This window comes from Capsella rubella, unplaced genomic scaffold (genome assembly GCF_000375325.1).
Source record: "Capsella rubella cultivar Monte Gargano unplaced genomic scaffold, Caprub1_0 scaffold_8, whole genome shotgun sequence".
Taxonomy (NCBI): domain Eukaryota; kingdom Viridiplantae; phylum Streptophyta; class Magnoliopsida; order Brassicales; family Brassicaceae; genus Capsella; species Capsella rubella.
Genome location: NW_006238916.1, coordinates 7,911,860 through 7,939,755, shown reverse-complemented (window position 1 = coordinate 7,939,755; position 27,896 = coordinate 7,911,860). Strand labels below are relative to the sequence as shown.

The following is a 27,896-nucleotide window of genomic DNA, read 5'->3' as shown; positions in this document are numbered from 1 at the left end:
TTCATTTATTATATATTTGTTGTTCATAGAGGTTACTTAAAAGTAAACAAGAATGTGATTTGATCAAAACATGACGTTAATGACTTTGTTACTACATCAATAAGTTTTTGGTTTGTTCGAAATATGGATTAATTAGGGTTTACCATATCTTAACACACGAATTCACAATACAACAACTACGGTGTTGAAAGTGATTCATGAATTTGTGTTCCTTGTGCGAATACCAAAAGACTCCAATTGTTCTATTTTAGTAGTTTAGCACTTACCTCATCACCAAAAATGATGGTCATTGTAGTAGAAAAAGTGCTTTAGTACTACTCAATTCATCAGTGTGAATCTTCTAGAGTTCTAGTCCCACATCTCAACAAGATCCACCTTATTGGGCCTCCCTCACCAAGTGTGTCTCAAATCTTTCTCTCTCAATCACTCAATACTTTGGATCCATATGATCATCGTATTTGTATAATTATTGGTTTAAGATACATATGTTAAAGAAATGTGTTTATGTAACCAAATATTGAAGGTAGTGTGTTTACTGTTTACCATCTATATCAAGACTTCACTGGAGTATAATTGATAATATATTAAGGTTTTAGACCTTCATGCATCTTTAACACTTGTAATCAATCATATTCATTGTATTTTAACATATTCTAACCCTAGAAACACCAAATAAGTCATTTAGTGGAGACCTTTTAACATAGGTATATCAAAACTATCTCTATAAAATAATTTTGCAAAATTGGAAAGTGTAAACTCAAACAAGAGAAATATATTAGCGTAGTTGGGCCTTGCTATCCAGCTTTACTTGGACTTCAAAAGCGAACCATGCCTTCTGAAAAGCCTTTCTAATGTAGCACACGATTTGGGCTATAGAAGAACAACACCTACTACACACTACTAGATTTCATTTATGCAATCTTTAAATTGAAACCATATAAAGTATATGAAATCAAACTAAACATGGAAAAAAACCAACAACAATATTTTCAACAAAAATAAAAAATCATTTTCGACAATTTTTTTTAACAATTTCTTTTTAAAAATTTTCAATGACAAGACTAATCAATAAATTTGAAAAAATCCAACCATTCAAATCACTTTTTTTTTAGCAAGTGAATTAATTCGTGAGTCAATTCTCACACGTCTTAACATAAATGCCTTTGATTTTATTTACAAAAAAAAAACGTTCAAAATCCTAATTACATTACCAAAAAAAACACATTCTCTGTATATATACAGAAACAAAGTACTCTGTCACCAATCTTCTGATTCCATTTCTGTAAATTTCAGAGATCTTCTTCGATTCTCCTTAATCTCCTTTATATCTATATATACTCATCACACAGCTTTAACTCATTCCACCAAACCAAACTCATCACAAACACACAAAAAAACCCTAAATTTTCAGATCTCCGAAACCATGTCGGCGATCATGAAGACTCTTTGTTTTTCTTTTATCATCCTCTCTTCTTTTGCAACTCTCTTCTCCGTCACTGATGCATTGAGGTTTAACGTCGGAGGTAACGGCGTTTGGGACTTAAACCCTCAAGAAAACTACAATACTTGGGCTGAAAGAAACCGTTTCCAAGTCAATGACACTCTCTGTAAGTTTCTTTCCCTTTGCTGTATGACTTTTCTTGTGATTGTAACCTAACAAAGCTTGAATCTCAATTGCAGTTTTCAAGTATCCAAAGGGTTCAGATTCGGTTCAGCAAGTGATGAAAGCTGATTTTGATGGCTGTAACATTAGGAACCCGATCAAGAACTTTGACAATGGTGAATCTGTTGTGACTCTTGATCGATCTGGTCCATTTTATTTCATTAGTGGTAATCAAGATCACTGTAAGAAGGGACAGAAGCTGATCGTCGTTGTCCTAGCCGTTAGAAACCACCCTAAGGTTCCTATTTCTCCGGCGAAGCCACCTTCATCTGCTCAGCCCCCTAAGTCCCATTCCCCTGTTTCACCGATCTCTCCGGCTAAGCCTCCTTCATCTGCTCAAGCTCCTAACTCTCATTCCCCTGTTTCTCCTATTGCTCCAGCCAAACCTCCGTCTACGGTAGCTCCCTCACATGCTCCATCTCACTCTCCAAGATCCTCTGTTTCTCCTGCACAACCACCTAAATCTTCTCACTCACCAGCTCTCTCGCCTTCGCATGCTCCATCCCACTCTCCAAAATCTCCATCCCCTGTTTCTCACTCACCGTCGCACGCACCATCTCACTCTCCGGCTACTTTACCTCCATCTCCATCCCCTGTTTCTCACTCACCATCGCACGCACCATCTCACTCTCCGGCTACTTCACCTCCATCTCCATCACCTGATTCTACTCCATCGCCAGTTTCTCCTGCTTCATCTCCTTCTGACCAGACTCCACCATTGTCTCCTTCTCCTTCTCAACCTACTCCTTCAGCTGATAACATCACTGCCCCGGCGCCAAGTCCGAAAAGAAACTCAGCAAGTGGTGTGGCTGTTACTTCGGTTATGACTACATTACTAAGTGCGGCTTTCACCTTTTTGATGTTCGCTTGAGAGTTTAAACAATTCGGTTTTCGTGTTTTTGATTTAGATTTATCTTTTAAAATTTTATTTTATTGCTTTTGAGTTTCTATTGTTCTTGTCTCGACTCTTCTCTTCGTGATTTCACATTATTTTCTTTGTAATAAATAAATATCATTGTGTTGTTCTAAAAGCATTTTTTTTGGTTTCCTTATTACATACATCATTCTAAGCATTTTCATCGTTAACGACTTTTGCATGAGTTACTGCATCACATAAAAATCATAATTTTGACTTTCGGACCTGCGACTTAGTTAACAAAAATTGGTCAAACACATTTAAAGTTACTAGATTGTGTAAACTCTCTTCCAAAACCCTTGAAACTTGATTTTTACCGAAATTCATCATTAACATTGGTATGATCATTTATGCATTAGTTATACAGCTAATTTCTTATTCAAATATTTGCATTAAGTACATATTTTTAATACCGTTTTTAATCATGGATCACTAATATTGATATATTTTGCCTTAATTGTGGGTCAAGATAGTTGTTCCTGAATAATAGAGGAGCATATATAACAATGGAAACACATGTGTCGTTTTGTAAACGTCCATCATTATCTTCTAATTGATTATTATGGTGTGACTACAAAATATTTTGTAATATCTCTCTCTCTCTCGAGCATGTCTTAATCGTTTTGTGCGGGTTTCAATAAATCATATTTTCAGTATTAACGTATTAAGAAAAATCCATATCCAACTCAAATTCCACGACTCAAACAACAAATCGTTTGAAACTTTCGATGCTACCTAGTAACTACATATATTCTCAAAGTATGGCTTCAACTCCACCAAAATGAATACACAAGTGAAAAAGATACACTTAATAAATTTTACCTACCGAAAAGCTCCACAGAAGTGAAGGTCAACATCCAATTTCCTTCACATAAGATAGAAAACAAAAGCTATAATCTCGAAGCAAAACTATTTGATAACACTAGCACATATTTCAAAACTCAATGCAATATGTTTTGATATGTTTCTATCCAATATGATGTCAAACTCAATTCAAAATACTATCTATACCAATAATATTATAAACCCATGTGAGAAAGTTCTCTATTTTGGCCTTATTGAGTTTGTTATGACATATTGATTAAAATGAGATGTATTCTAAACCAAATGTTGAAAGTTAAAACCGTGAATTCATGCATCACTTTTTTTAATTGATTAGACAAAAAGCTTGAATCAAGCTGCTTGATGTATACGTCTCGATTGAAAAACGAAAAAAAAAATGATAAAATTCCATCTGTCAGAAACTAGTATATGTTCTATTCTATTCTATCCAATATGATGTAGATGTATGTATGATTTATATTTGAAAAGTACCATAACATGATAAACACGTAACTAATAATGAAATGTGATGGAGAGACACGAGGACTTGTATGGATTGATTGGAGAAATGACGAAAGCTAAGTTGAATGTATCCGAGAAAGATCGTCGTACACAAAAGAATCTGCCAAGTGTAAGCAACAACAACATTTCTTTTTTTAAACATTGACAACTGAGTTTTTAAGTGTAATATTAATAATACAGCAAGATTTCATATTTTCATCAAAGAAACACAAAACTCAATTCGAAAAATCCATTTAATCTAGATTCGTTCCGACATACTGGTCTGGTTAAAAGATCCACCACTTCTTTTGCCGGTTTCCCTGTATCAGAAACAGAAAAAACAAAACTTTAGTCGATAAGAATGATAGGTTTATAGAGTTAATTAGGATTATATAACAGGTGATGTAATTTGGAACCTTATGTACTGTGTAAGAGAGAATGAAGTAGACTTATTCGTCTAGCCAATTCAATTGTTACCTTTTGATCTTTCTTCTGTGACTTTAACAAGATAGGTTGCGGAAGAACTGCCATGCTGGAGTCTTGGGTGAAAGGTCTTACTTTCTCCTCCAACATTTCCTCCACCTACAAATTATAAAAGATAAAAAGTTACGCAATTGGAATTTTAATGAAATGTGATATGATAACAAATTGTGTCAAAATGGTTTCTTTGAGTATTATTAACCTTCTCTTGTCGCCATTTAGCTTCCCACTGTGCATCCAAGATTTTATCTGAGATCTCTCTTTGAGCATTGAGAAGAATTGTCTTCTCGTACAGTTTTGCTGGGTTTTTGAGTTCCTCTTCACTCCAGGAGGAAGTATTCAATGGGAGATTAAGTTCCTGCACATGTTCAGGGGTTAGTTCTGAAACATCCCTGACCATTAACAGAAACTGTGACGTTAAAACCAAAGATAAGAAGAGAGCTTACACCCCAATTCTGAGGACGGGGAGGTGGACTGAGTTTTGTAACTTCAGCCTCCAGAGATTTCTTAGCCTTGTAATAAGGGACATTCTTCACTATGACGGGGTCATCCCGAGCACGGACAGGATCAATGGAGATTAAGGCCTGTAAAACCATGAGAACTAAATTGGTGATTGCTATACTTCTTCAGTTAAAATATCCTGAGCTAGTTCCCAGATTTGTTCAAATATTTGAAATCCACAAAAAGGTGATCTTACATTCTGCAAATACTCCCAACCAGGATTTCGTTTAGCCACCAAGTCCCTAAGCTGATCATAACGCATAGATTCCTGATTGCAGAAGACACATATAGTCAACTATCATTCAAGCATAAAGCTTAAAAGCTTAACTATCAAAAAAAAATTAACAGCCGCCCTCTGGTTTCTTGTTGCGTAAAATTCTTTATCATGCAGAGCTCTGAGCACAGATATGGAAGACATTCTATACTGGCGTAGCAACACCATCCCAAATGAGGATTAGGAAGATTCAACTTTCAGCTAAGACTAGCCTATAGCTTTTAGGGTATACTTTGATTAAGCCTCTAGAAGACCATAACCTTCAAATGAGTGAATGGCAGTAAACTCTAAACTAGAAGACTGGTGAAAAAGGCATGCTGAAGGAGATCTACGTAAGTAGAAAGAGATTTTTAACCTCGTATTGCCACCATATTTTCTTCTTGACATCTTCATCATATTCAAATCCACCCATAATTTGAGGCATAGTGATCAACCAAAAATTTGCAATGCTGGGATCTTTCATGCTGTGGACAATGTGCTGGAATACAAAACAGGACTCGTTAGACTTGGTAAGTGGTAACATAGCAAACTTTTGAGTCTATATATAGATTTTGTGGTGCTCACCTCGTAGGGATAATCCATTTTCCTTAGCACATTGTAGGCTTTCCATGGTGGTTCCATGATCTGCAAAATGGATGTCAAATATATTCATCAGTTTTGGTATTAATGAAGTGATAGTTCTACACAAAAACAAACTACCTCTCTTTTAGGCATTTAACACCGACTAAGTAATAAATATACATCCCACTGGGAATTTAGGTAGATGTTAAGCTGAGAAGGAGTTATAGCAGACGCAAAACATACATCATCAGCTGAGATCCTGACTTGCAGCTTGTTCTTGCACTCAGTACAGCTCATCACACCCTGAGATATCAATAGATGTTCCGTCAAATCATATTAGCAAATAAAAAAGCCTATTTCGTTCACCTTAAAACACAGAAAAGCACCTTATCATATGTACATCAAAAAGCAGTACTTGACAATTTGAGAACAATAAACCAAATCTGTATCAAATATAGCAATGTAAATACAAGTTGGGCAGTCTAGAGCATTAGCAGCAGGGAAAAAGCTTACTGTTCCATCACAAGTTGGGCAGTCTTTTGAAGGCAATGGTGCACTAAGGTTGATGGAGGATGGAAGATGAACCAACTCAGCTCGATTGTCAACTATAGCATCTGCGACAGAATCAGCTGTTGGTTTCTCTCCACTACAAAAAAGACAAAGGAGAAATCTCTTAAGTTCTTTTATGTATGGTACAATATCACAGAGACCTATCAGAATTACATTGAATTGATTAATTCTTATGACATCTAATGGTTGAAGTGACGATTATAACTTGGTTTAAGAAGAGACAATCCCACCTTCTCAAGTTGTAATCTTTGATTTGGTAATGAACATTCCCTGTTCCTTTGCACATGGTGCACCGTAATGCTTGCCACCCATTACAAGTTTTGCAATCCCTGACCAACAGAAAAATTTCCCATTTCACTGGATGGCCTCGAACAGTTGACAACATGTGACCCAAAAATTCTTTAAGTCAGAAGCATCAAAAACTAAGATAAACTTCAAATGTTGAAGCTGACCTTTGGCATATGACTTTCTTTCCCAAATCCAATGCAATGTCATAAGTTCCAAGCGTAGCAACCGCCTGCAGTTCATGGAACTTAAATGATCAAAAGCTCCCATACACCACAAGTAAAACAAACATTTTCCAGTTTCCTAAATTGATTCTGATCTATCAAAACTTTGATTCATACTCATATTAAAGTTCAAAACTTTGGGAAACATTCAGAGAGGAATTGACATGGAAACATCAGATACGAAAAAAACCCGGTAAGACAATGATAAACTCCAAGCTAGAAACTCAGCAAAACCAACAAAAGTTTCATCCTTTACAACAGCTAACATTTCAAAGCTCAAAACCCAGAACCATAAATTCAGGAGAAACAACTCACGAAAACAGAGAGATAAGACAGTTTAGAGACGAATTCAGGGATGCCAAAGCCACGAGGTGCAGAGCCAGCGATGTCAAAGGCAAGAGTGAAAGGAGACAAGACAAGCTTGATTGGAAAATCGAGAATGTCTATGACTTGTTGTCCATAACGAGTGGAGAATTGCTTGAACTGAGCATCAGCGAACTGTGTCACGTTCTGTATTAATCGACCTGGTCCTCTCGACATTGGAGAAGATAAGGAGCTTTTCTCGCTCTCTGGTTTTGGTTTGACGATGATGTTTAGTTCTTAAGAGAGGGTTCAAGAGTGGGTTTTTAAACTATTCTTATCTCGAATTCGGATAGACTTATTCTTTGCTAATTTCACTACCAAACATGTCCCTTTTTTTATAAAACTACGTGCCGTTTTAGAGTCATTAAAACAACAAGGAGTTGAAAATTGAAATTTTCGATTATTGTGATTCTATGATGTCAGACTGAGAGCAAGAAAAATGCTGTGCTTAAAAATGGAACCTTGACGCAAGTTTGGACCTTTTTATAAAAAAAAGGAATCAAATTCTCTTAAAGCAGCCAAAGGAATGCTCGCAAGATAAAAGTTGCGTTTCATTCATCTGAAAAGCTCCAACCTTTTTTCAATCTCTGTACCTCTCGTTCTGAGAATCAATGGCGGCGGCTGTGGTGGGCAAAGCAGCGGCGATGATCGGGTTTCCACAGGCATATCTGGAGGGTAAAGAATTGAAGGAGACAAGTTCGTTGGTCACTGAACTCTGCCGTCATTTTTATACTCAAGGTTGGGTATCTGGAACTGGCGGTAGCATAACGATGAAGGTTCATGATGCTTCAATCCCTAAAGCTGAGCAACTCATCGTCATGTCTCCTTCAGGTTCTCTACATCTCAAAGTCGCTCCCTTTCTCTCTGATACATTTTGATGTATCTTATTCGTTATTTGAGCTTGTGTATGTGCCTTTGTTCTATTGAATTGCTGGTTTTGTTCTCGTGGACCTTCAATTGCTATCTGAACTCTGTGTTTCATCAGTTCAAATTTCTGTTTCTAGAGATCATCTTTGTGTATTTATGGTCCTAAAATCACATTAGTGACACTCTTTATGTGGACAATTTTTTTGTCTTTCAATGTTTGGAAGCGTTCTTCTTTGTGTATATGAATCACCGGAGACTTGAAAATGCAAAAGTTTTTGATGGAAGTAGAAATCTGGCAAGGCTGATTACTGTGTGTTACTGAATTTATATGCTTCACGGTTTGCTAATTGTTGATGTGTTTGAAGGTGTTCAAAAGGAGAGGATGCAACCAGAAGATATGTACATCTTATCTGCAAATGGATCAATCATATCTTCACCTTCTCCAAAGCCATACCCAAATAAGCCTCCCAAGTGTACTGATTGTGCTCCTCTGTTCATGAAGGTATGGTTTTGTTGCTTTCAAAGTAGTAAAACTTGATTCTCCTATATTAGGGTTTGCTGTGTACTTGGCTTCATCATAACTTTGCTATTGGTGAATGACACTTTGATATTGACTTATTTGGCCTACTGTATCGTATGGTATTTTCATTGTTGGGTGTGCATTTTGCGGTTCAAACTTTAAGCAATGCTGGGTTTTCGTCAAAATGTTGGGCAGCACTTACTGATTCCAAGTTAAAACTGTTTTATGTTAAGAAGGATTTCTTAGAGCACATGGTCATGACCCAAATAGGTTAAGAGCTCGTCGCTCTTCTCTAGTGGTATTCTGTTGTGTCTCCCATTTAGCTGGTGATTTTTCTTTTCTGGAATGGCAAATACGTTGTTTGCTAATAACTATTGGATTACAATCCTAAATAAAGTGCAGAACAGGCGGCTTTCTTTGGGAAAACGCTTGCGAAAACTCGGTTACAAGGTAAAACTTGTCCAATTTGAGCAATAATCCCATCGTCAGTGGGTTTCTTTGACCCATAGGACCTCCACTACGTTGCACTGGTTGAAATGGATTCAGTCAAGTGTTAGAACTTCACACAAACACAATGGGATCAGAAAATTAACTGATATGTAGAGTTTATTGATGTTTAGACAGACACTCGTTTGGTTGTAAATTCCTTCTACTTATTAAATAACCACCTGAGAAATCAAAGAGATCTTTCTTGGCATGATTATTGCTTGTAATGTTATAATTTTACATATGATTTCCATTTAAGTTAAGACAGCCTCTTTTTCCTTCAATAAGTTGTGTTTCATCAAGTTGTACATGGTCAGTTTTAAATCTAATAGCAATTTTTCAAGTATAAAGACGTTCTATTAAAAACTTGCACAGTATGGTATCTCATTTTTTACCCTGCCAAGTTGACTTGCTCTCTTTGTATTGTTTTCCTTTTCGTTTTATAGATGTCTAATCTCTAGTAACAGTAAGATAGTGACGTTATCGAAAAGTTTCATAGCATTGACTCTGTTGTGTTGCAGGCATATGAGATGCGAAATGCTGGAGCTGTTATACACAGTCATGGCATGGAATCTTGTCTTGTGACAATGCTAAATCCGCAAGCCAAAGAATTCCGTGTAAGCCAAATACTACTAATTTTTGCAGACAATTCCAGGTTCGGCGATACAGTTAGGACTTTGCATTCTAATGTTTCTTCTTGTTCAACATTTCACAGATAACTCACATGGAGATGATAAAGGGGATTCAAGGTCACGGATACTATGATGAACTTGTTGTCCCAATCATAGAAAATACAGCATATGAGAATGAACTAACAGATTCACTTACCAAAGCAGTATGTTTAATTATTCTGTGAGAAGCTTGAGTTGACTATATGCAACAGAAGGAAAATTTTAATTACTTTTTACATATATGACTCCCATTTTCAGATAGAAGCCTATCCAAAAGCAACTGCAGTACTGGTACGGAATCACGGCGTTTACATTTGGGGTGATTCTTGGATCCATGCTAAGACACAGGTTTGTGCAAGTTACTTCAATTTTTGGTTGAAAGTTGAAGAACCAACAATAAGTTCTATATGTTTGAGTTTTATGTTCATATATTGTTTGCTTCTACTTATAAACTTTTAATTGTCACTTTCAGGCTGAATGTTACCATTATCTGTTCGATGCTGCCATCAAGCTTCATCAACTGGGTCTGGATGCAGCTACCCCAGATCACGGGCCTATCCGAAGATCCACACATTCACAGAATCAAAATTTCACAAAACTATCTGTGAAATCTGGAGTCAAGGATTCACAAAACCAAACAGATTCACCTCGGGTAAAATGTCAATGATGCCTCTCGTTATATATCTCTGAAAGTAGAATTTTAACTATTCACTGTTTGGTTGCAGCGATGCATTGTCCTCGACATTGAAGGAACAACTACGCCCATTACTTTTGTCACAGATGTTCTCTTTCCTTATGCCCGTGAAAACGTTGGAAAACATCTGAATTTGACTTATGACACAGCAGAAACACAAGAGGATATTAAGTTGTTGCGGTTACAAGTAATAACATTTAATTTCCTCTCCTGTTGTATTACCTGTTGTCATAAACAAGCAACTAAAGATCATCTCTGCTGTTTTTTGTAGGTTGAGGAAGACTTGAGACAGGGTGTAACAGGTGCTGTTCCTATCCCTCATGCTGATGAAGGGAAAGAAAATGTCATTGCCGCTATGGTCTCTAACGTAGAGGCAATGATAAGAGCCGATAGAAAGATCACTGCTTTAAAGGAATTGCAGGTAAGAAAAGATAAAAAAAAAGATTCCGTTTTTTATGTTTGCTGATTCTAATATTGTATGATAAAAGGTGATATGAACTTTTGTATGCAGGGTCACATATGGAGAACAGGTTTTGAGTGTAATGAACTGAAATCTGTTGTTTTCGAGGATGTACCAGAGGCTTTAGAGAAATGGCATTCTTCAGGAATTAAGGTATGTTCATGTAGCAGAGGCTTTAGAGACATGACATTTTTTCACAGGTCTAATATTTATTTTTCCCAATAGGTTTACATATATTCTAGCGGTAGTCGGTTAGCGCAAAGGCTGCTCTTTGGGAACACAAACAATGGTGATCTGAGAAAATATTTATCTGGCTTTTTCGACACTACAATCGGGTATTAAAAGTTATCTGTCTGTCCCTTCCCTTTTGATAGAATATGATCCAACTACAAATTTCATACGCTTCTTGGCTGCAGAAACAAGAAAGAAAGCCGGAGTTACAAGGAGATTACAGAAACATTGGGAGTAGATGATCCTTCAGAGATTTTGTTTGTAACAGATGTTTACCAAGAAGCCACAGCTGCAAAAGCCGCAGGTAAAAAACTCTATATACTATTTACTTCAAAACCAATAAGAGATTCTGTTTTTAAAAGAAAGTACTGAGTTTGAAACTCAATTCTGGTGACAGGTCTGGAGGCGATTATATCGATTCGACCTGGAAACGCTCCATTACCGGAGAATCACGGGTTCAAGACTGTCACAACATTCTCCCAAATCTAGAGTTCTTCTTATGTATCTTGTTCTTATGGAGTTGTACTTTGATTTGAACCAATACTTTTACCAAATAAAACAAAAACTTGATGATAAATCTAAACGCAGACGTTTGGCAAAAAAAACTCAAATTAGTCTCTTACAAGTTACAAGTGAAGTGAAATCAGTAAGGCTTTGAACATTTTTGCTGTGTTGTCCTCAAATAAGCCCATATAGTCTATGTACTCAAGCCCATTATAAGGTTTAAAGCCACTTTTAAAAAATCCCCATTGCTTGACTGGTTAAGGTAAAGAGTCGATCATCGGAGAATCTCAAGAGTGATCCATCAGATCATCACGCAGAATCAATCCAATACTGCACCGATCTTTCTCTATGACACCAAGAGCCATCAGAAAAAAGGTACGTTCCTCTTCATCTTCTTCTTCGTTTACCGTTCTCTCTGTTTACAAATAAATCGTGTTCAAAACCCTAGCTTTCTTTTAGGATTCTTAATAAGGTTTTGTTTTTGCTTGCAAGACATGTTTTGTTCAGTACTTCACTAGAAACCAGATGGTTCTTAATTTCCAAGTTTTGATATTTTAAATGTGTTGATGCAGATTTGTGACAATGGGTTGATAAGCCAGTTACCTAATCATTTGATATGTCACATACTTAGTTTTCTTTCGACCAAAGATGCTATCAGGGCAAGTGTTCTGTCCACAAGATGGAGGAGTCTTTGGCAACTGGTTCTCGGATTAGACTTAGACTCCCTTGACCTCGGTCTTGCTTTTGCCTCAAGCCAGTTCTCAACCATCGACGACTTTGTGGTATTCGTTGACAAGTTCTTTTATCACCACAGAGAGTCATGTATACATAAACTCCGGTTACATATTCGTACTGTTGGTTATGTTGACTACTCGTCTTATCTCACCAAATGGATTGATGCTGCGACTACGCGTAGGATTCAACATCTTGATCTTCATTGTGATCGTCTCTTCAAGGTTGCAGTGAAGATACCTTTGAGCCTTTACACCTCTGAGACATTGGTACACTTACGACTTGTTCGAGTCATCTTAGTTAGCACCAAGGTTGTTTCTTTACCTTGTCTGAAGACCCTGCATTTAGAATTTGTTAAATATACCGATGAGACAACGTTGGAGAAACTGATCTCATGTTCTCCAGTTCTAGAAGATTTGAGCATTGTCAAATATACAGAAGATAATGCAAGGGCTATACAAGTACGCTCTAAGACACTAAAGAGAGTCGACATAAACCAGTGGTATGATCGAGAATATGGACTTGTCATCGATGCGCCTCTACTCCAGTTTTTGAGGATTATAGCTTACTCAACAAAGAACATTAAAATCATCAATACAGGTCTCCCTGCCAAGGTAGATATTGACGCCAACGTGCTCAGTATTTTGGATCCAAACGATTTAACCAGCAGAAGCATGATGCGCGATTTCTTCACTAGTATTTCAAGGGTCAGGTGTCTTGTCACTAGTTATGCTACTACCAAGGTATATATATATGTGACATTATGTGATTACAAAAATAATAGTAAATATCTCTAACATTCTTTTTTTTTACTCTTGTTACTAGGATATCTTTCATTACATGCAACTAGAACCTCTGCATCAGTTTTGTAACCTGACCGGACTGAGTGTTATATGTTGCATCTCTAGTCTGGAGATGTTGCTAAATCTTCTAAAGAGGTGTCCAAAACTAGAATCTCTCAGCTTGGTAATGATTTGCTTGCCCCTCTAATAGTAAATCTTATCTTTTCGTGAAGCTTCTCTACTACTAATAATCTGTTTTCTTCTTCTATTTTTTCGTTTTCTTAGAAATTGGTTGACTACAAAGAAACCAAGAAAGCAGGAGTGATCACTTCGACAGTTCCATCGTGTTTGGTATCGTCGCTCAAGTTTGTTAAATTGGAAGGTGTGCTCTTCGGATGTGGAACAGAACTGAACGTAGCAAGGTACTTCTTGGAGAACTCAACATTACTTGAGAAACTGACTCTAAGGAATGATTATAAGGAGAAAAATGTAGAGCACGTTCGCCAGACACTCCATGCAATACCAAGATGCTCTTGTACTTGTACAGTTGTTCTTCTTTAGTTACCATTGTTGAATAACCAAAACATGTGAAGTTATTTTTTGTAGGCTTTAATTTTAGCCACAAGCAATTGCACTATACTAGTCCTTCTTATATGTTTCTTTATACTTGCTTTCATATTTATTTTGTGTGGCTAGTTACATAAACTTCAACGTCAACTTGGTCTTGAATATAGAAATATCAATAGTTAAAAGGACATTAAATTGTTTTATATCCAATTTTTTTGGAAATGTGAATAGGAGAAAGGGGTGTGGCAAAAATTTCCAAAGTGGAAGTTGCTTGTAATGCGAAGCAAAGATGATTCGACTTTTGCTTGGTTTTCAACTCTCATCATAACAGACTACTTATTTCGTCTTTTACTTTCTTTTTACACTCTTTTTTTTTTTCTCTCCACCTTTTTATTTTGTTTTTTGTTTTTCAATTCAAAGATTATTTTTTTGTCCTTTCAAGTCAAAAGACAAAGCAACAGAAGAACAGTATTAACGTATAACTATTTAATTGAGAGAAAAAAAAATCGAAGAGAAAGTCCAAAGAAATGTATAGTATTAGTGAAAAAAGACCAAACGTGCCTCCATGATGACTAAAATTCGAAGTCATCATATTGTATATCGAAATGGTCCATACTACGTGTTGAACCTGATCAGAAATTTCTTTCACGAGTCGTCTCTCTATTTCAAATTGTCTCTTTGAAACTTTCTACTTAGGATATATTAAATATTTTTCATATTACTAGTCAAACTTTCGATAAATACTTCTTGACAATGACCACTCGATCCACTCATGTTTTCCAATCGCAAACCATAGTTTTTTTCTTTGATATTTCCATATTCTTTCGAAGTCATTTTGTTTTTGACATTAAACAAGTTTTTAGGAATATAAAGTCTATATCATAAATTCGAGCATATAGACATGGATCGATTCTCTAGTTATCTCTACATTCGATTTCGATATTGAGTGGCACACGTTCAACTATATAATCATATGAACAAAATTATAAAAGATATTTTTGAGTTTTAAAAAGAATAATGCTTATTATAAAAATGAGTTTCATCATGAATATATATATATATACTTTATAGCTTCAAATTACATATATTGCAATTGATATTTGAGATTAAAAAGTGAATAAACCGCACAAAATTTACAGTCACTCCATAACCAAGATCGAACTTTATAAAGATATCTTAGTTATAGTTAAACAATATCCGGAATTATATAGAATTTAATTTAATAATATATATATATAGAATCACTCATAGATCGTCGGGATTATGGATTGCTCGCCGGAGAAGTGACCGGAAAAAGAGGAAGAAGCAGTGGCTGAGAGTCTCTAGGAGTTGAGACTGGAGAAGGATGAAGATAAAAGCCTTTCTCAGCAATGGCTTTGTCTTCTTCAGATGAGTTCCCTAATGATAGAGGCGATGACTTGTTGAAGGGGTCATCGTTGCTTCTCAGTGGCGTCACGGGACTGTTTAGACCTAGCTTGGGAAAATCCAACATGCTCGGAGACAGGATAATATTGTCTGATGATGAGCTGTTCCTCGGAGAGAATCTCGGGCTTTGACGATGATGACTACTGATGTTTCCTCCTCCTGTGAACATCAATCTCTGAGAGTTTTGAAGCCTTAACGTGTTGATCATTAGATCATTCTTAGCAAACATGTTGTTGTTGTTGTTGTTGTTTTGTCTTCTCTCGTAAAGCTTGAAGCTGTTGGTTTTCTTGATGGGAGGAATCGAGAAACTTGACCCTTTGTTGTTGTTGTTCACCGGAGAAGGAGCTTCTTGGTGCTTCCCGGTGGAGGTATGATCGGTGGAGGAGCCGGTAAGCATCTGAACGACTTGTTTGAAAGTGGAAGTGTCAGCTTGAACAAATGTTGTTGGGTAAGGATTCGAGAGATGTTGGTCATGATGATGATGATGAGGAGATGATCTTGTCGTCGAATGAGGCTGATGAAACCTAGGAGATGAGATCATGGAAGGAGATGAGTTTTGCATCATTTGTTCTGGTTTTGAAGACATGGATGATGTTGAAACTTCCATTAAAATGAGATGTCTCCGTGTTGTGTAGATGAGGTAAAGAGATAGAGATAGAGAGAGAGAGAGAGAGAGAGAGAATGATTGAAGAAGAAGACGAAAGAAGAAGAGTGGAAGTTGCTGATGTGAATAATGTGTAATGTTGTTTAGTTTTGTCGTGCGACGACAATTTAAAAGACTTATAAAAAGTGAGGTGTCTTGGACCCATCTCTCATTCTCTTTCTTTCTCTTTCTTTCTCTTTGTTTGTTAGATTCGTGTTCTCAAGACTTTGTACATATACATACACACACATCTACGTCTAACACCATCATCATCATTTCTCTTATACGAATCAACAAGTCTTTGAAAATATCTCCCAAAAGATATTTCATTTTTTTCTTTTTCTTCTGGATAAATTGGAATGTGGGGTTTATTTTGAAATAAATCTTGGCTTCCAATGATGATTTTTCATCACAAGAATGTCTTCAAATTTTACTTGTCACATACCATAGTTTGTGAACTGAGCCACATTTGTATTTTGCCACACTCAAGACCAAAGTGGTGAATTTGTATAAGCAAAACTTATTCAATATCTCGAGGTTCGAACTTGAACTTTAGATATACATTGGAGTAGAAAAATACGTACATTGCCTATTTTGGGATATCCAATAAGAATCTTATATCAAAGAACATCAAATCAGGTTTCTGAAATCTATGGTTGGTTGATATATATACTATTTATATGGAATTTGATGACGCCCAAATCCATGATATTTAGAATAATTCTTTTTTGGTGGAATCGATTAACAATTATTGAGAATTTATTTTTAGAATCTATACTCATTATATAGTATATAGAGACTCATCAATTTTTAACAAATGCGATGTTTCTTATATGTTAAAAGTTAAAACCAAAATTTCTGCCTTTCGTATAATTCTTCTTACATGTGTGATTATTTAACCAATTTATTTTGTAACCACACGTTAGGAAATTATTACGCTCTACGTTTATAAAAATGGTTTTATTTTGTTTGTCTACAATAATCGGATAAGATCTAAAATGTCTATAATTTAGGTCCCTACATGAGATTTTGATATATTTTCTGTCTTTGCAAAAATATTCATGGGCAGCAAAATGATAAACTCAAATACATGAACTTGTAATATTTGGACCTATATATATTCATAAACTATTAAAATGATTCGTTAGAGACTTAACATATGTATCTAGGGAAAAAAACAAGAACTAGCTTCCAATTTTCAAATTTGATCTAATATCAGCTTCAGATCACAAAATCTGCAAAAAAAAAAAAATCTTCCATAATCCACAATCTAAGTTTTGACATAAACACATTTGTTTTAGTGGATAAAGAAAAATTTGACCCTTGATCATCTCTCTTACAAAATTAGTGAACATTTTTTATAACAATATAAATCGCCACCACTAACATTGTTCTGGTGCATGTTGCCACTATTGCAATGTTGCCTTGCCATCACAAAATCCAACACTTTTGCCGCTACCAATTTACCACTGATGGTGACAGAAGTAAGAATGTAGCAATTGTTGTAACAATAGTGTAATATTTTTTTTTGTGTTTTTTTTATAATAAATAGAAGCTTGTAAGTTATATTCATTAACTGATCTTTTAAATGTATTTTTGTCTGATTACAACTTTTTCTAATTAAAAGTTGAAGCCTTGAAGGTTCTTTTGCATTTTACCCTTTGTAATCTATTCGACTTTAAATTATTTTGTACTTCAAAGATTTCAACATGTAAATGCACTACACTCTACACCCACTTGTTTTCTTACCTAAAAAGGAATATCAAAATCAATATCAGTTAGTTATATAGCGTGTGTGAATAAGCATAAAGAAAATTTTGACAAGACATCGTACTAAAATGACTTTTATTTTCAGTTTCCATGAAATTAATGTATAGTATAAAGGTCAAAATATATGAAAAGATATTGTACTACGTATAAGGTTTTAATATCAAGTTTACCAATAGGAAGATGCAGTACACATATATATTCTTTGATAGAATTAAAAACAAAAGTAAAACCTATCTTAGTGAGAATATGTTCTCCTTATTGTGAGGTTACAACTTACAACAGACATTTTCACAAATCAGTGTGAGCACGTTAGGAAACAAGATTAAAAATGGAGATATAAAATCGTATCCAATTCTTCTTTCTTTTTTGTTGTTTGTAATATTTTAGTATAAATGGGAGAAAAAAATAAAAAAACTAAAAAAAGAAAAGAATATATATATAAGATAAAAAGTTAAAAAAAAATTGTGGGGACTCGAATTCCAATTGGGTGAAAAATGTCGTCCCTCCATGAAGGATCAAATTCTTTCAAACTTCAAATCATTAGTGTCTTCTAGAACCCAAGTGGTTAAAAAGATTCCCTCCTTATTGCTTAAACATGCAAAGCAAAGCATATTATATACTAGAAGTAGACCCGCGCGATGCGCGAGATTTATTTGATATTATATTTATATTAACTTTAATAAATTTTTTGGAAATCAATTTAATTGAATCAATTAAGTAGTTTTCTTCATTTTTATGCACTATCTCATATAATATTAATTTGATGTTTCCAATATAAAACTAAGTATATATGTTTTATGATTATTTTGTATTATGCATATTGCTATCTACTGCATAAATTATTTAAAATACATTATAAATAAAAAAATATTAAATAATTTTTTAATTTGTATTCAACAAATTCCATCATCAATTAAAATAAGCATTAGAATATCTTTTTTATTCAATTACATTAGGATACTAAAAGTAAAATTTATAGTCTTATATCACTACAAACAACTCTTTGAACTTGTAATCTATATAAATCTACTTTAGGTTTGTCCCTATGTCATCTTTTTTTTTTTTCAAAAAAATCATTGCTTATAAAATGTTGATTACTTTTTCCTTCGGTCTCTCAAAAAATCATATTTTCTAATATTTCATATAGGATAATATTATATAATGACACATGAATATTTTTTTTTGTCAACAACTTTATATTAGTGCAGAGCATCAAAATAGCCTAATATTAATTACATATACAATAAAACAAACTAAACCATATGTATTCTTAAAAATAGGTTATGTTAATTAAAAGGAAAAGTCAAATACAATTTACCATAGCCACTTTGCTCTCCACCACGATTTCCGAGAAAACATAATATATTCTAATTTAAATGAAAAATTAAAATAATGTAACAATAACATCATGGGAATTTATACGTAAATAAATTATACAGCAATAATGAAAATAATTCAAAATAAAATTTTAGAGAAGAAATGGAAAAATATTAAAATTTTAAAGAATATATATTAGGTTAGTACCAGGTAAGTTCTACAATGTATATACCAAAGTATTGATTTCTTTGTATATTTGGATACAAACATAGTGGTCAATGTTTTTGATTTTATAGCCTTCAAAATATTTTATTTTTACACATGTGTTTGTATCATACTTTCTAAAAATATTTATATCAAATTCTTAAATAATAATTTCATTGATTTGTATGCCATATAACAACATAAAAATAGAAAAATATTAAATATACATGAATATAAAGGAATAGGGTGAGGGAATGATTACTTATATGCATGATAAACTAAAAAAGAAATTAGAGATGAATTTTCAAAAAACAAAAATTATAATAACATAAGATGTATATCAAATAGTCTCTAATTTCTTTTACAATTGAGATTTTATAAAAGAATAATTTAATTGTTTTCTAAAAATCATACAAAAAAACACAAAGCTATTCTTTTATATAATAATTGAGATAGAGAATTAGAGGATGAGAGAATTAGGGAATTGTAACTGAGAAAATGAGTATATATAGGAAAAGAAGTGATGGGAGTTACAATTTCATAAAAAATCATGGGAATCAATTATAATTTATTGTGTGCTGAAAAATTCAATGTAAAATATAGTAAATGCTAATTTATATTATTTCAGTTTTTATATTAAAGTGTGAGTTTAATGTATATGACTAAATGTGTTTTGTGGTTTAATAGTTTTTCAGTTTTATATTAAATTGTGAATTAAGTGATAATACATAATATTTTTTTTAAGTTACATGCCAAGTGAACCAATAAGAAGAGAGTGAAACTTTATTTTTATATATATGATTTGTGAAGAATATGATAATTATTCTTTGATTAAATTTTATGATATTATATTCTATTAGACTGTGTTTCCTCTCTCAACTGTTTAATAATAGTAAATTAAATAAATTTTGTTTTCTAAATTAAATAATAGAATATTTTTTGGTTAAATAGTTACTTTCTCTAAATATTTTAGATGTACTATTTTATTATACTGAAAAAATCTAACTTTCTCTAATTTCATTATTTACCATAGATTTCACCATGCTAAAGTTAAAAAAAAAACAATTTTCTTTAATTATTTTATTATAAACTTATTTTTCAAAAATTATAAAAACATATTATAAATAATTTATTACCCATATTAATAACTTTAGGAAAAAAATACTTTAAAAGGAGGAGGAAATTTTGATGTCATTTCTGAACTTTAATCTTAAGAAAAAAACTCATACCAATTTTCTTTGAATACAAAGAAAAAAAATTTAACTACTCCATTTTATGTTTAGCTTATATGATATTTAATTTAAATAGAAAGTAAAATTGGAGAAAATGTTTTTTTTTTGCCACAATGACACTTTTTGAAAAGTAAACAATACATATCTTATAACTTACAACACAATATCACAAATAAAATAATTTTAAAATGTTAAATTATAATTCAATAAAAATGACACGTGTCATGAATATAGAGCGCCAAATGTCATTTTGTGAGGCAAAGTTAGAAAAAACCTTGTCTTATATAATAAGATAATGTCGATCTTAATATATATTAAAAAAGAAAAGATTAATGGTGCTTAAGTCTTCTCGAAATAACACTAAACACTACTTACATGCATGCGTACACACACATATTACATAAATGTGTAGCATGTATAAAGACAAAACAACGGAACAAACAAAACTTGCTTGCTTCGAAACAATGTCTGTTCTATTATTTTTCTTTTTCCCAGTGAAATGATAGGTTTCCACCATTTCACACTATTAGGTATGTCACGGATAGAAACTATAATCCAACAATGTGTCTAGTCATGGCCGTAACAAAGAGAATAAATTTAGCCGCAATCATTGCTTATAAAAAATAAAAATTAAGCTATAGTTTCATGTAATCATATCATTTTATTTAATATAGAAAAATAACTGCATGGCTACAAATTATCAAGAGCCAAGAGTCATAAAAAACCCTTGGCTAGATAAAGAAAAAAAAAACGTAGAGAATAGTTGCCTAAATGGCTTCAAATCGAAATCCATAGTCTTGGATTTAGATAGATTTGTCTATCTAATTATTATTCGGATAGAAAGAAACATCAAACATAGATTATTTAGTTTCAACGTGGTTCTCATTTGTTGATGCCAGTCTTGTCCTTAATGGCCTCAGTCGCACCTTGTGCTTTCTGCTTCAGCTGCTGTCCTCCCTATATTTTGTTTTATTTTTTCCCAAAAATAACCAATATTTATTCACTGGTTTTCTCAAAATTGTTTCACAAAAGAGGTATTAAATAAAAAGAATAAGAATAAGATAATAAACCTCTTGAATAGATTCCTTAGCAGATTGGGCAGCATTGGAGGCCTTGTCCATCAAGTTGCTTGCCTTCTCCTATGTATATACAACGATTTTTAAGTTACCCTCTAATACTAATATCAATCATTAACTCAAACATAACAATTAGTTCTATTGAAGTTTCGAAAATGCATGGTGTAGAGTGTAGACAAAAACCTGAGTTTGGCCTTTAGCTTGGCCAGCGTTGAAGCTCATGCTCTGGCTGTTGCTAGACATTTTCTAATCTTCTCTTTGTAAAACTTAATTTGATTCTTAAAGAACCTTTTAGCTTTTGTAATTGTGACTTGTGAGAAAATAGCATTACGGGGTAGATGTTTATATACTCTTGTGGGAACCCCAACTTCACGTAGAGATCAGTGATTGGGAGTCAGTTTAGTATTTGACATGTGGCGTTGTTAGCTTAGTACTCGCTCCGGTCGGATAGGGTGGTTTTGACCACGAGACAAGCGAAACTGTTGTAGACTTGTTCCAATGTAGTAATGTAGTTCTGTAAAATCATTTTATATATTTTTATGCTACATGTTATCGCTAGAATTCCTAATAAAACAAAAAAAAAATTCTTTATACAGTTGATGTTATCATTTATGGGTTTTTAAAAAAAAATTATAATAATAATTTATGCTTCACTTACGTACGCATAAATTCCGAGTTTTTTTTAAAAAGAATTGGGTTACGTTTGATATATGTATATATATTAAAAATATAGAATAACTCAGAAACATATAACTAAACTTTATAAGTCACATTGATGATTATTAAATCGGTGTCAAACCGTACCCCATCCAATGGTCACCCTTGACCCTCCAACATGTAAAACGATTCAAATTTGGGAGAAAAAAAAAAAGGTAAACCGTAAAAATAATCTTGACAATGCAACAACGAAATATACTAAGAAAATTGTTTTATGATTCATATTCGTTAAAGCTCAAAGCTTGAGAATATAACAATGGAGGATACTAAGTTACCTTTGGGCCTTGAGATAGTCTAAACTAGGAGGCTCGGCCAGCCTCTCGAAAGGCACTTCCCTATGTAAATATACTATGATGTTTCTTTAGTAACATACTTACCTAAAAACCACATTAATAAAACTGGATAGCTGAACGAACCACGTTCTCGCCGACATGGCCACTATAACCACCACACAAATTTAAATAGTGCACAAAACATTTACTGGAAATAAAAAAGCAAGACATAACGTTGGCTGGATTTGGATATCTAACATGGGTCAACTCACCCAACCAGATAACATTACAGACAGTATGGCCAGGCCACCATAGCAGTAAAACGATAATAGACATAAATCTTCTGAAGAACGAAGATTTTGACGTATCTAATTTTAGAACGGTCTCATGCATTCTAGATAGATCATTCTATAATGTCTAGATGATCCGGTTCCAATATGGGATAAGAAGGTGCTAGAGGTTCAATTGCGTGGTAAGAACCAAACCAACACAACCAGTCGGTAACACAAACTAGACTAAATAATCTCAGGGGTGATCTAGCTAGTCCGACCAAGAAAACCTGCCCATTAGCAAAGGTTGTTTCAGTAGAAATTGAACTATTGGAGCGAGTTTACGTCTTTCCTTAGACAACTACCACTAGGCCACCACAAACACACAAAGTGGGCAACACTATTGATTTTTCACTCTATAAAATAGCACAAAGAATGTAAAGTTAATAGCAAGCTACATATTTTGAACCACTCTCCTAATATTTTCCTTAACACAAGAACAATGGAAAACCATCTTCAAGGTCCCGTAACCGTTTACCCTAAACCTAATCCAACCAAAGAAGAAGAAGAAGAAGTTGAAGAAGAGGCGAGCTTGCTAGCGAGGAGGCTCTCGAATGGAGTTGCCTTGCCCATGGTTCTCAAAGCAGCTTTGGAGCTCGGCATCATCGACACCATGGTCAACGTAGGCGACAGCTTGTGGCTCTCACCTTCTGAGATTGCACTAAGACTCCCAACCAAACCGAGCAACCCGGAAGCTCCAGTTTTGCTAGACCGGATGCTGCGGTTTCTCGCTAGCTACTCGGTCTTTAAATGCCATTCCGTTGTATCAGAAGAGACTGGTCACACCGGAATCGTCAAGAGGGTATATGCAGCAGAACCGGTTTGCAAATTTCTCTTGAACAATCGTGACGTCTCGGGTTCTTTTGCGTCTATGTTCATGCTTAACCTTAGCGACGTCTATATCAAGTCTTGGTATATTGATTATTATACGCATCTTAACACACACAAAAAAAAAAAAACAAATAGTTAACTCTTCAAATACATTAAGGTGACCTTTTCACTAAACCTTAATGTTTACATTTATACACTCGGTGAGCAATTAAGGTTTTTTGGTTTCATAGGACAAATCTCAAAGATGTGGTATTAGAAGGAAGAGATGCATTTAGTTCTGCCCATGGAATGAAAGTATTCGAATACATCCAAATTGATGAGCAATTTAGTAAAATATTAAACCGGGCTATGTTGGAATCTTCCACCATAATTATGGAGAAAGTTCTGAGAGTTTACAAAGGATTCACAGATGTGAAGACTTTGGTGGATGTAGGGGGAGGACTTGGTCAAACACTACGTCTCATCACTTCCAAGTATCCTCATCTTATTGGTATCAATTTCGATTTAGCTCCGGTGTTAGCCAATGCTCCTTCTTATCCCGGTATGAATGATCATGTGATTATATAAATTCTTAACATGATATGTACATATATCAGAAAAATACCAAATAGCAGTTTTTGGAAAAATCATCCCTACTAGTATAAGTTCATTTTTTTACAATGATTAAAGTTTTTATGTTATTATTAATAAAGCAATGTTGAATGCTATGTTTTTCCCATATTTTATGTATAATAACGATGCTAATAGTAGAATTTGACATCAAATAAGTTTCAGGTGTAAACCATGTGGCGGGAGATATGTTCGTAAAGATTCCAAAGGCTGATGCCATTTTCATGAAGGTAACGTTCTATAAAATATCTCAACAAATAAAGAAAGTAAAATATGAATATCGAAGTTTATAAGCATCGTCATAATCTCGAATCATAACAGTGGATACTACATGATTGGACGGACGAACAATGCGTACAAATACTTGAAAACAGTTGGAAAAGTCTTGAAGAAAATGGTAAACTGATAATAGTGGAAATGGTTACACCAGTAGAAGCAATGAGCAGAGATGTATGTTCCAACATTGTGTTTGGTATGGACATGACAATGTTAACACAATGTTCGGGTGGTAAAGAGAGATCTCTTTCTGAGTATGAAACTTTGGCACATGCATCGGGATTTTCTCGTTGCGAAATCGTATGTCCCGCTTATCCTTTCTCCGTCATCGAAATCTATAAATAGCATTCAACAGTTGCAAGTAAACCACTAAATTAAACATTAAAACCCCATGTATGTTTTTTCCCCCCTCTTTTTCGTTACTTGGTATTGTATAATGGTTTGTTTTTCTATTTTATCATTGTGGTTGTTTTTTTTAATGTACGTTGAGTACTAATAACTACATTCGGTGGGAAATGGTTTTCACACGAGATTGTAATATGTAAATATGTAATGGATAGATTAAACTTTACGAATTATTATTTGTTGTTTTATGAGATTTAATTAAACTTATAACACGACCGTTTTTGCTCATACCCACTAGACTTGGGTACAAACGGATATTCGGGCAATTTGTGAAATAATGATCAAAGATTATATTTCAGATGATCAGCAGAAAAATGAACACAAAACATTAAAAAACAAAATGTGACACATCCCGTTTCTGAAAAGTAAAAATATAACGAAGTATAATTTTGCATTTAGATCTTATAAAAATACTATTAAAACATATAAAATAACATGTAGTATCTTTCTAAGCATGTACGAGTTGCTTTAGGAAATTTGAACTAATTTTTAACATATATCACAATTTAATTATACCAGCGCACATTAATTAGATTAATAATCTTTATGATTTCAAAATTGCATCACGTGTGTCTCAAGAAAATACACCAAACTTAAACATAATGATATATACTAGATTGTAATCGTACTAGATTGTAATCCGCGAGAAAACCCTGTACACATGGCCTGATGGACTGTTTCTTATGACATTAATTGGACCTTTAATGTGTGTTCTAATACATCTCTCTAAACCTTAATGTTCTAGTGTGTGTACTCAATTTCACATCTCAAAGATGTGGTATTAGAAGGAATAGATGCATTTAGTTCCGCTCATGGGATGAAACTATTCGAATACAAAAAATATAAAAATACAAAATAGTATCATGATTTAGGGATTCTAGGAGATAAAAACTTAGGTACTTTTTATCGTTATGTTACAAAAGTTCGAATCTTGGAACACAATTTAGGGGCCGGTAAGAGAATATGATGTCAAGGTTAACCAAAACCTCCACATCACATAGGAACATCTGGATCCAACCTTCTCTGTATAGCTGCTGCACCCTGCATGTGTTTCGAAAACGTTACATAAACAATGAATTTGAAAATGAATGTGAGAATGGTCCAAAACACTGAAAATATTAAGGCTTTTGTATCGAACCTCCATGTCCCCTATCTTGTATAAGTACACCATTTCTTCCTTCAGGCGAGCTTGCTCTTTCATGGCTTGTGCCTGCCATTGATTTATTATAAGTCAATCACATAGGATTTGTGCAAGCAAGCAGATAAATGGCAAAGAATTCAAACAAGACACTGACCATTCCGCCTTCCATTGATCGCTTTAGAGCTAAAACTTCTTCTTCCTTCTGCTTTTCGCGTAATTCCTGCATTTCTAGCCTGAAACAAGCACAAAAACACATGCCTTTTAAGCAACTCATCTAACAGTATTACTATAATTTATTGACAGCTGATATAAATTAAGAATATTTGGTTACCTGCGTTGTTCCTCATCATTGAACACAGTACGCTCACTAATCCCTGCTTTCTTTAATCCCTTTTTCATCTCTTTTTCCAACTTTTGTCTGTAGTACCCATCAATGTCATAGTATCTGCAAAAAGATCAGATCTTGATCAACAACAAATCTCGACCATAAGTGTTCAACAAAATTAATACATCCACACAAGAAAGAAGCTCACTTTTTCGAGGTAAATGTACCAGTGTTGTGATCTTCCATAAAACTGTGAAAACAACATCAATCGCACATAACATTTATCAGAAACCAGAGCATAATCTGAACACAAACTTTGGAGATTAAATCTGAACATATATCAAAGTACATACTCTTTAAACATTTTCTTCTCTTCCCAAGGTGGCAAGCTTTCCAAGTTAACCTATTAAAGCGAGAGAGATAACCAAAATCAAGTCGAGGGTGCCAAAAACAGAGCTAAGTCAATTTGAGTTCCAAAGCAGAATAGGATCATATAAGGCTATAAAATTACCTCTTTTACTTCAAGCAACCATGCCGTGAACTCTGGTCGTTTATTCCTACACATGAGTGATCACTTTTCAATATCTAATGTATAAAAATCCAGGGCAGTGATCAACACATTTCTCGACTGAAATCTCCACAAAGGCTCAACATTTTAATGCTAAAATCACACCTAAGAGCTCAAGTTCTTCCAAAAATGAGGTAAACTGAAAACTAAGAGACAGTAAACTTTACCACATATCAGTTTCTCTGATGATTCCATACTTCCCCCATGATTCAGTGACAGCTCCTTTCTTCACTTTCTCAGACTTCTTCTTCTTCTTCTTCTTATCCTTCTTCTTCCTATCTCCATCTTTATCAGACTTCTTCCTCTTCTTCTTGTCTTTCTCTCTTCTCCTTCTCTTCCTCTCTCTCTCTTCCCTTTCTCTTCTCTTCCTCTTCCTCCTCCTTCTCTCATCTTCACTCTCACTCTCCTCAGAGTCAGAATACTCCGACGAATAATCCGATTCTGATTCTGATTCCGAATCCGAACTACTACTCGAATAATCACGCCGTCTTCTCCTAGATTTCCGATCTGATTTCCTCTTCCCTCTATCTTTTCTACTTCTACGTCTCTCTTCCTTATCCGATTCAGACTCGCTACCACTTTCCAAACCAGATTCAGAACCGGAACCTTTGCCATCTTTTGTTCTCCTCTTCGATTCACGGCGGCGACTCACATCTTTCTCTTCCCCTGAATCCTTTCCAGCACCGCTCGGTTTCTCCCGGGATGATTTTTCCCTATAGCCTCTATCCTCCACGTCGCGTTCCGTATTCGCCGGCGGAGAGCCGTCGTGGTCTCTTCCCATTTCCACTAAATCGCCGGCGAGTAGTAAACTTGGCCCTAGATCGAAAGGCCGTGATGAACCGTTACTAATCCAACAGCCGTGCGAATAATAGAACTTAAAAATTAAATTGGGCCATAATATAGCCCATTAATTAGAATATTGTTATGGGTATAGGAATATAAAGCCCAACGTGTGAAGGAATAAAACAATTTTTTTTTTGTTTTTTTGTTGGACTTTAAAGGAATAAAACAATTTTGGGATCGAATTGGTGAAAAGTTCAAAATCATTTTTTTCTAAAAAATATATGTGATTTCACAAAAAA

The 27,896-nt window shown here is 34.3% G+C and overlaps 8 protein-coding genes across 11 annotated transcripts; 4 read left to right on the top strand and 4 right to left on the bottom strand.

Annotated features, from left to right (window-relative positions):
* Positions 1–1,282: 1,282 nt before the first annotated feature.
* LOC17876087 (early nodulin-like protein 2) lies at positions 1,283–2,715 on the top strand. The gene is made up of 2 exons (XM_006280500.2): positions 1,283–1,607; positions 1,681–2,715. Exons 1-2 carry the CDS (start codon positions 1,424–1,426, stop codon positions 2,532–2,534), a joined length of 1,038 nt encoding a protein of 345 aa, XP_006280562.2. The 5' UTR covers positions 1,283–1,423; the 3' UTR covers positions 2,535–2,715.
* A 1,309-nt stretch (positions 2,716–4,024) lies between these two features.
* LOC17876292 lies at positions 4,025–7,397 on the bottom strand. Of its 2 annotated transcripts, XM_006280471.2 has the most exons (12): positions 7,113–7,396; positions 6,741–6,805; positions 6,519–6,617; positions 6,232–6,364; positions 5,962–6,021; positions 5,722–5,781; positions 5,513–5,635; positions 5,080–5,151; positions 4,829–4,966; positions 4,585–4,740; positions 4,380–4,484; positions 4,025–4,222 (listed from the first exon to the last, which is right to left on the bottom strand). In XM_006280471.2, exons 1-12 carry the CDS (start codon positions 7,335–7,337, stop codon positions 4,190–4,192), a joined length of 1,269 nt encoding a protein of 422 aa, XP_006280533.1. In that variant the 5' UTR covers positions 7,338–7,396; the 3' UTR covers positions 4,025–4,189. The 2 variants fall into 2 exon arrangements, with proteins under 2 accessions (XP_006280533.1, XP_023639095.1); XM_023783327.1 differs by lacking the exon at positions 4,585–4,740 and having other exon boundaries at positions 4,380–4,400; positions 4,858–4,966; positions 7,113–7,397.
* Positions 7,398–7,627: 230 nt separating this feature from the next.
* Positions 7,628–11,707, top strand: LOC17876727 (probable bifunctional methylthioribulose-1-phosphate dehydratase/enolase-phosphatase E1). 2 transcript variants are annotated; one of them, XM_023789353.1, is made up of 13 exons: positions 7,628–7,991; positions 8,393–8,529; positions 8,950–8,997; positions 9,555–9,650; positions 9,749–9,868; positions 9,963–10,052; positions 10,177–10,356; positions 10,430–10,585; positions 10,670–10,819; positions 10,910–11,011; positions 11,084–11,193; positions 11,275–11,393; positions 11,487–11,707. In XM_023789353.1, exons 1-13 carry the CDS (start codon positions 7,772–7,774, stop codon positions 11,576–11,578), a joined length of 1,620 nt encoding a protein of 539 aa, XP_023645121.1. In that variant the 5' UTR covers positions 7,628–7,771; the 3' UTR covers positions 11,579–11,707. The 2 variants fall into 2 exon arrangements, with proteins under 2 accessions (XP_023645121.1, XP_006281602.1); XM_006281540.2 differs by lacking the exon at positions 8,950–8,997 and having other exon boundaries at positions 7,630–7,991.
* A 154-nt stretch (positions 11,708–11,861) lies between these two features.
* Positions 11,862–13,771, top strand: LOC17876358 (F-box/FBD/LRR-repeat protein At5g53840). Its single transcript, XM_023788437.1, has 4 exons — positions 11,862–11,968; positions 12,166–13,068; positions 13,151–13,291; positions 13,393–13,771. Exons 1-4 carry the CDS (start codon positions 11,942–11,944, stop codon positions 13,666–13,668), a joined length of 1,347 nt encoding a protein of 448 aa, XP_023644205.1. The 5' UTR covers positions 11,862–11,941; the 3' UTR covers positions 13,669–13,771.
* Positions 13,772–14,754: 983 nt separating this feature from the next.
* On the bottom strand, positions 14,755–15,839 carry LOC17877257 (VQ motif-containing protein 33). Its single transcript, XM_006280908.2, has one exon. The coding sequence runs from the start codon at positions 15,704–15,706 to the stop codon at positions 14,936–14,938; it is 771 nt and encodes a 256-aa protein (XP_006280970.1). The 5' UTR covers positions 15,707–15,839; the 3' UTR covers positions 14,755–14,935.
* Positions 15,840–20,917: 5,078 nt separating this feature from the next.
* On the bottom strand, positions 20,918–21,650 carry LOC17877122 (stress-induced protein KIN2). The gene is made up of 3 exons (XM_006279708.2): positions 21,525–21,650; positions 21,336–21,404; positions 20,918–21,222 (listed from the first exon to the last, which is right to left on the bottom strand). Exons 1-3 carry the CDS (start codon positions 21,582–21,584, stop codon positions 21,148–21,150), a joined length of 204 nt encoding a protein of 67 aa, XP_006279770.1. The 5' UTR covers positions 21,585–21,650; the 3' UTR covers positions 20,918–21,147.
* Positions 21,651–23,065: 1,415 nt separating this feature from the next.
* LOC17876399 (indole glucosinolate O-methyltransferase 1) lies at positions 23,066–24,942 on the top strand. Of its 2 annotated transcripts, none has more exons than XM_006281592.2 (4): positions 23,066–23,571; positions 23,721–24,031; positions 24,265–24,329; positions 24,421–24,942. In XM_006281592.2, exons 1-4 carry the CDS (start codon positions 23,102–23,104, stop codon positions 24,718–24,720), a joined length of 1,146 nt encoding a protein of 381 aa, XP_006281654.1. In that variant the 5' UTR covers positions 23,066–23,101; the 3' UTR covers positions 24,721–24,942. The 2 variants fall into 2 exon arrangements, with proteins under 2 accessions (XP_006281654.1, XP_023644341.1); XM_023788573.1 differs by having other exon boundaries at positions 24,259–24,329.
* A 617-nt stretch (positions 24,943–25,559) lies between these two features.
* Positions 25,560–27,659, bottom strand: LOC17875254 (cylicin-1). The gene is made up of 8 exons (XM_006279824.2): positions 26,982–27,659; positions 26,758–26,803; positions 26,600–26,649; positions 26,455–26,496; positions 26,253–26,366; positions 26,076–26,154; positions 25,919–25,990; positions 25,560–25,821 (listed from the first exon to the last, which is right to left on the bottom strand). Exons 1-8 carry the CDS (start codon positions 27,593–27,595, stop codon positions 25,774–25,776), a joined length of 1,065 nt encoding a protein of 354 aa, XP_006279886.1. The 5' UTR covers positions 27,596–27,659; the 3' UTR covers positions 25,560–25,773.
* Positions 27,660–27,896: the final 237 nt, after the last annotated feature.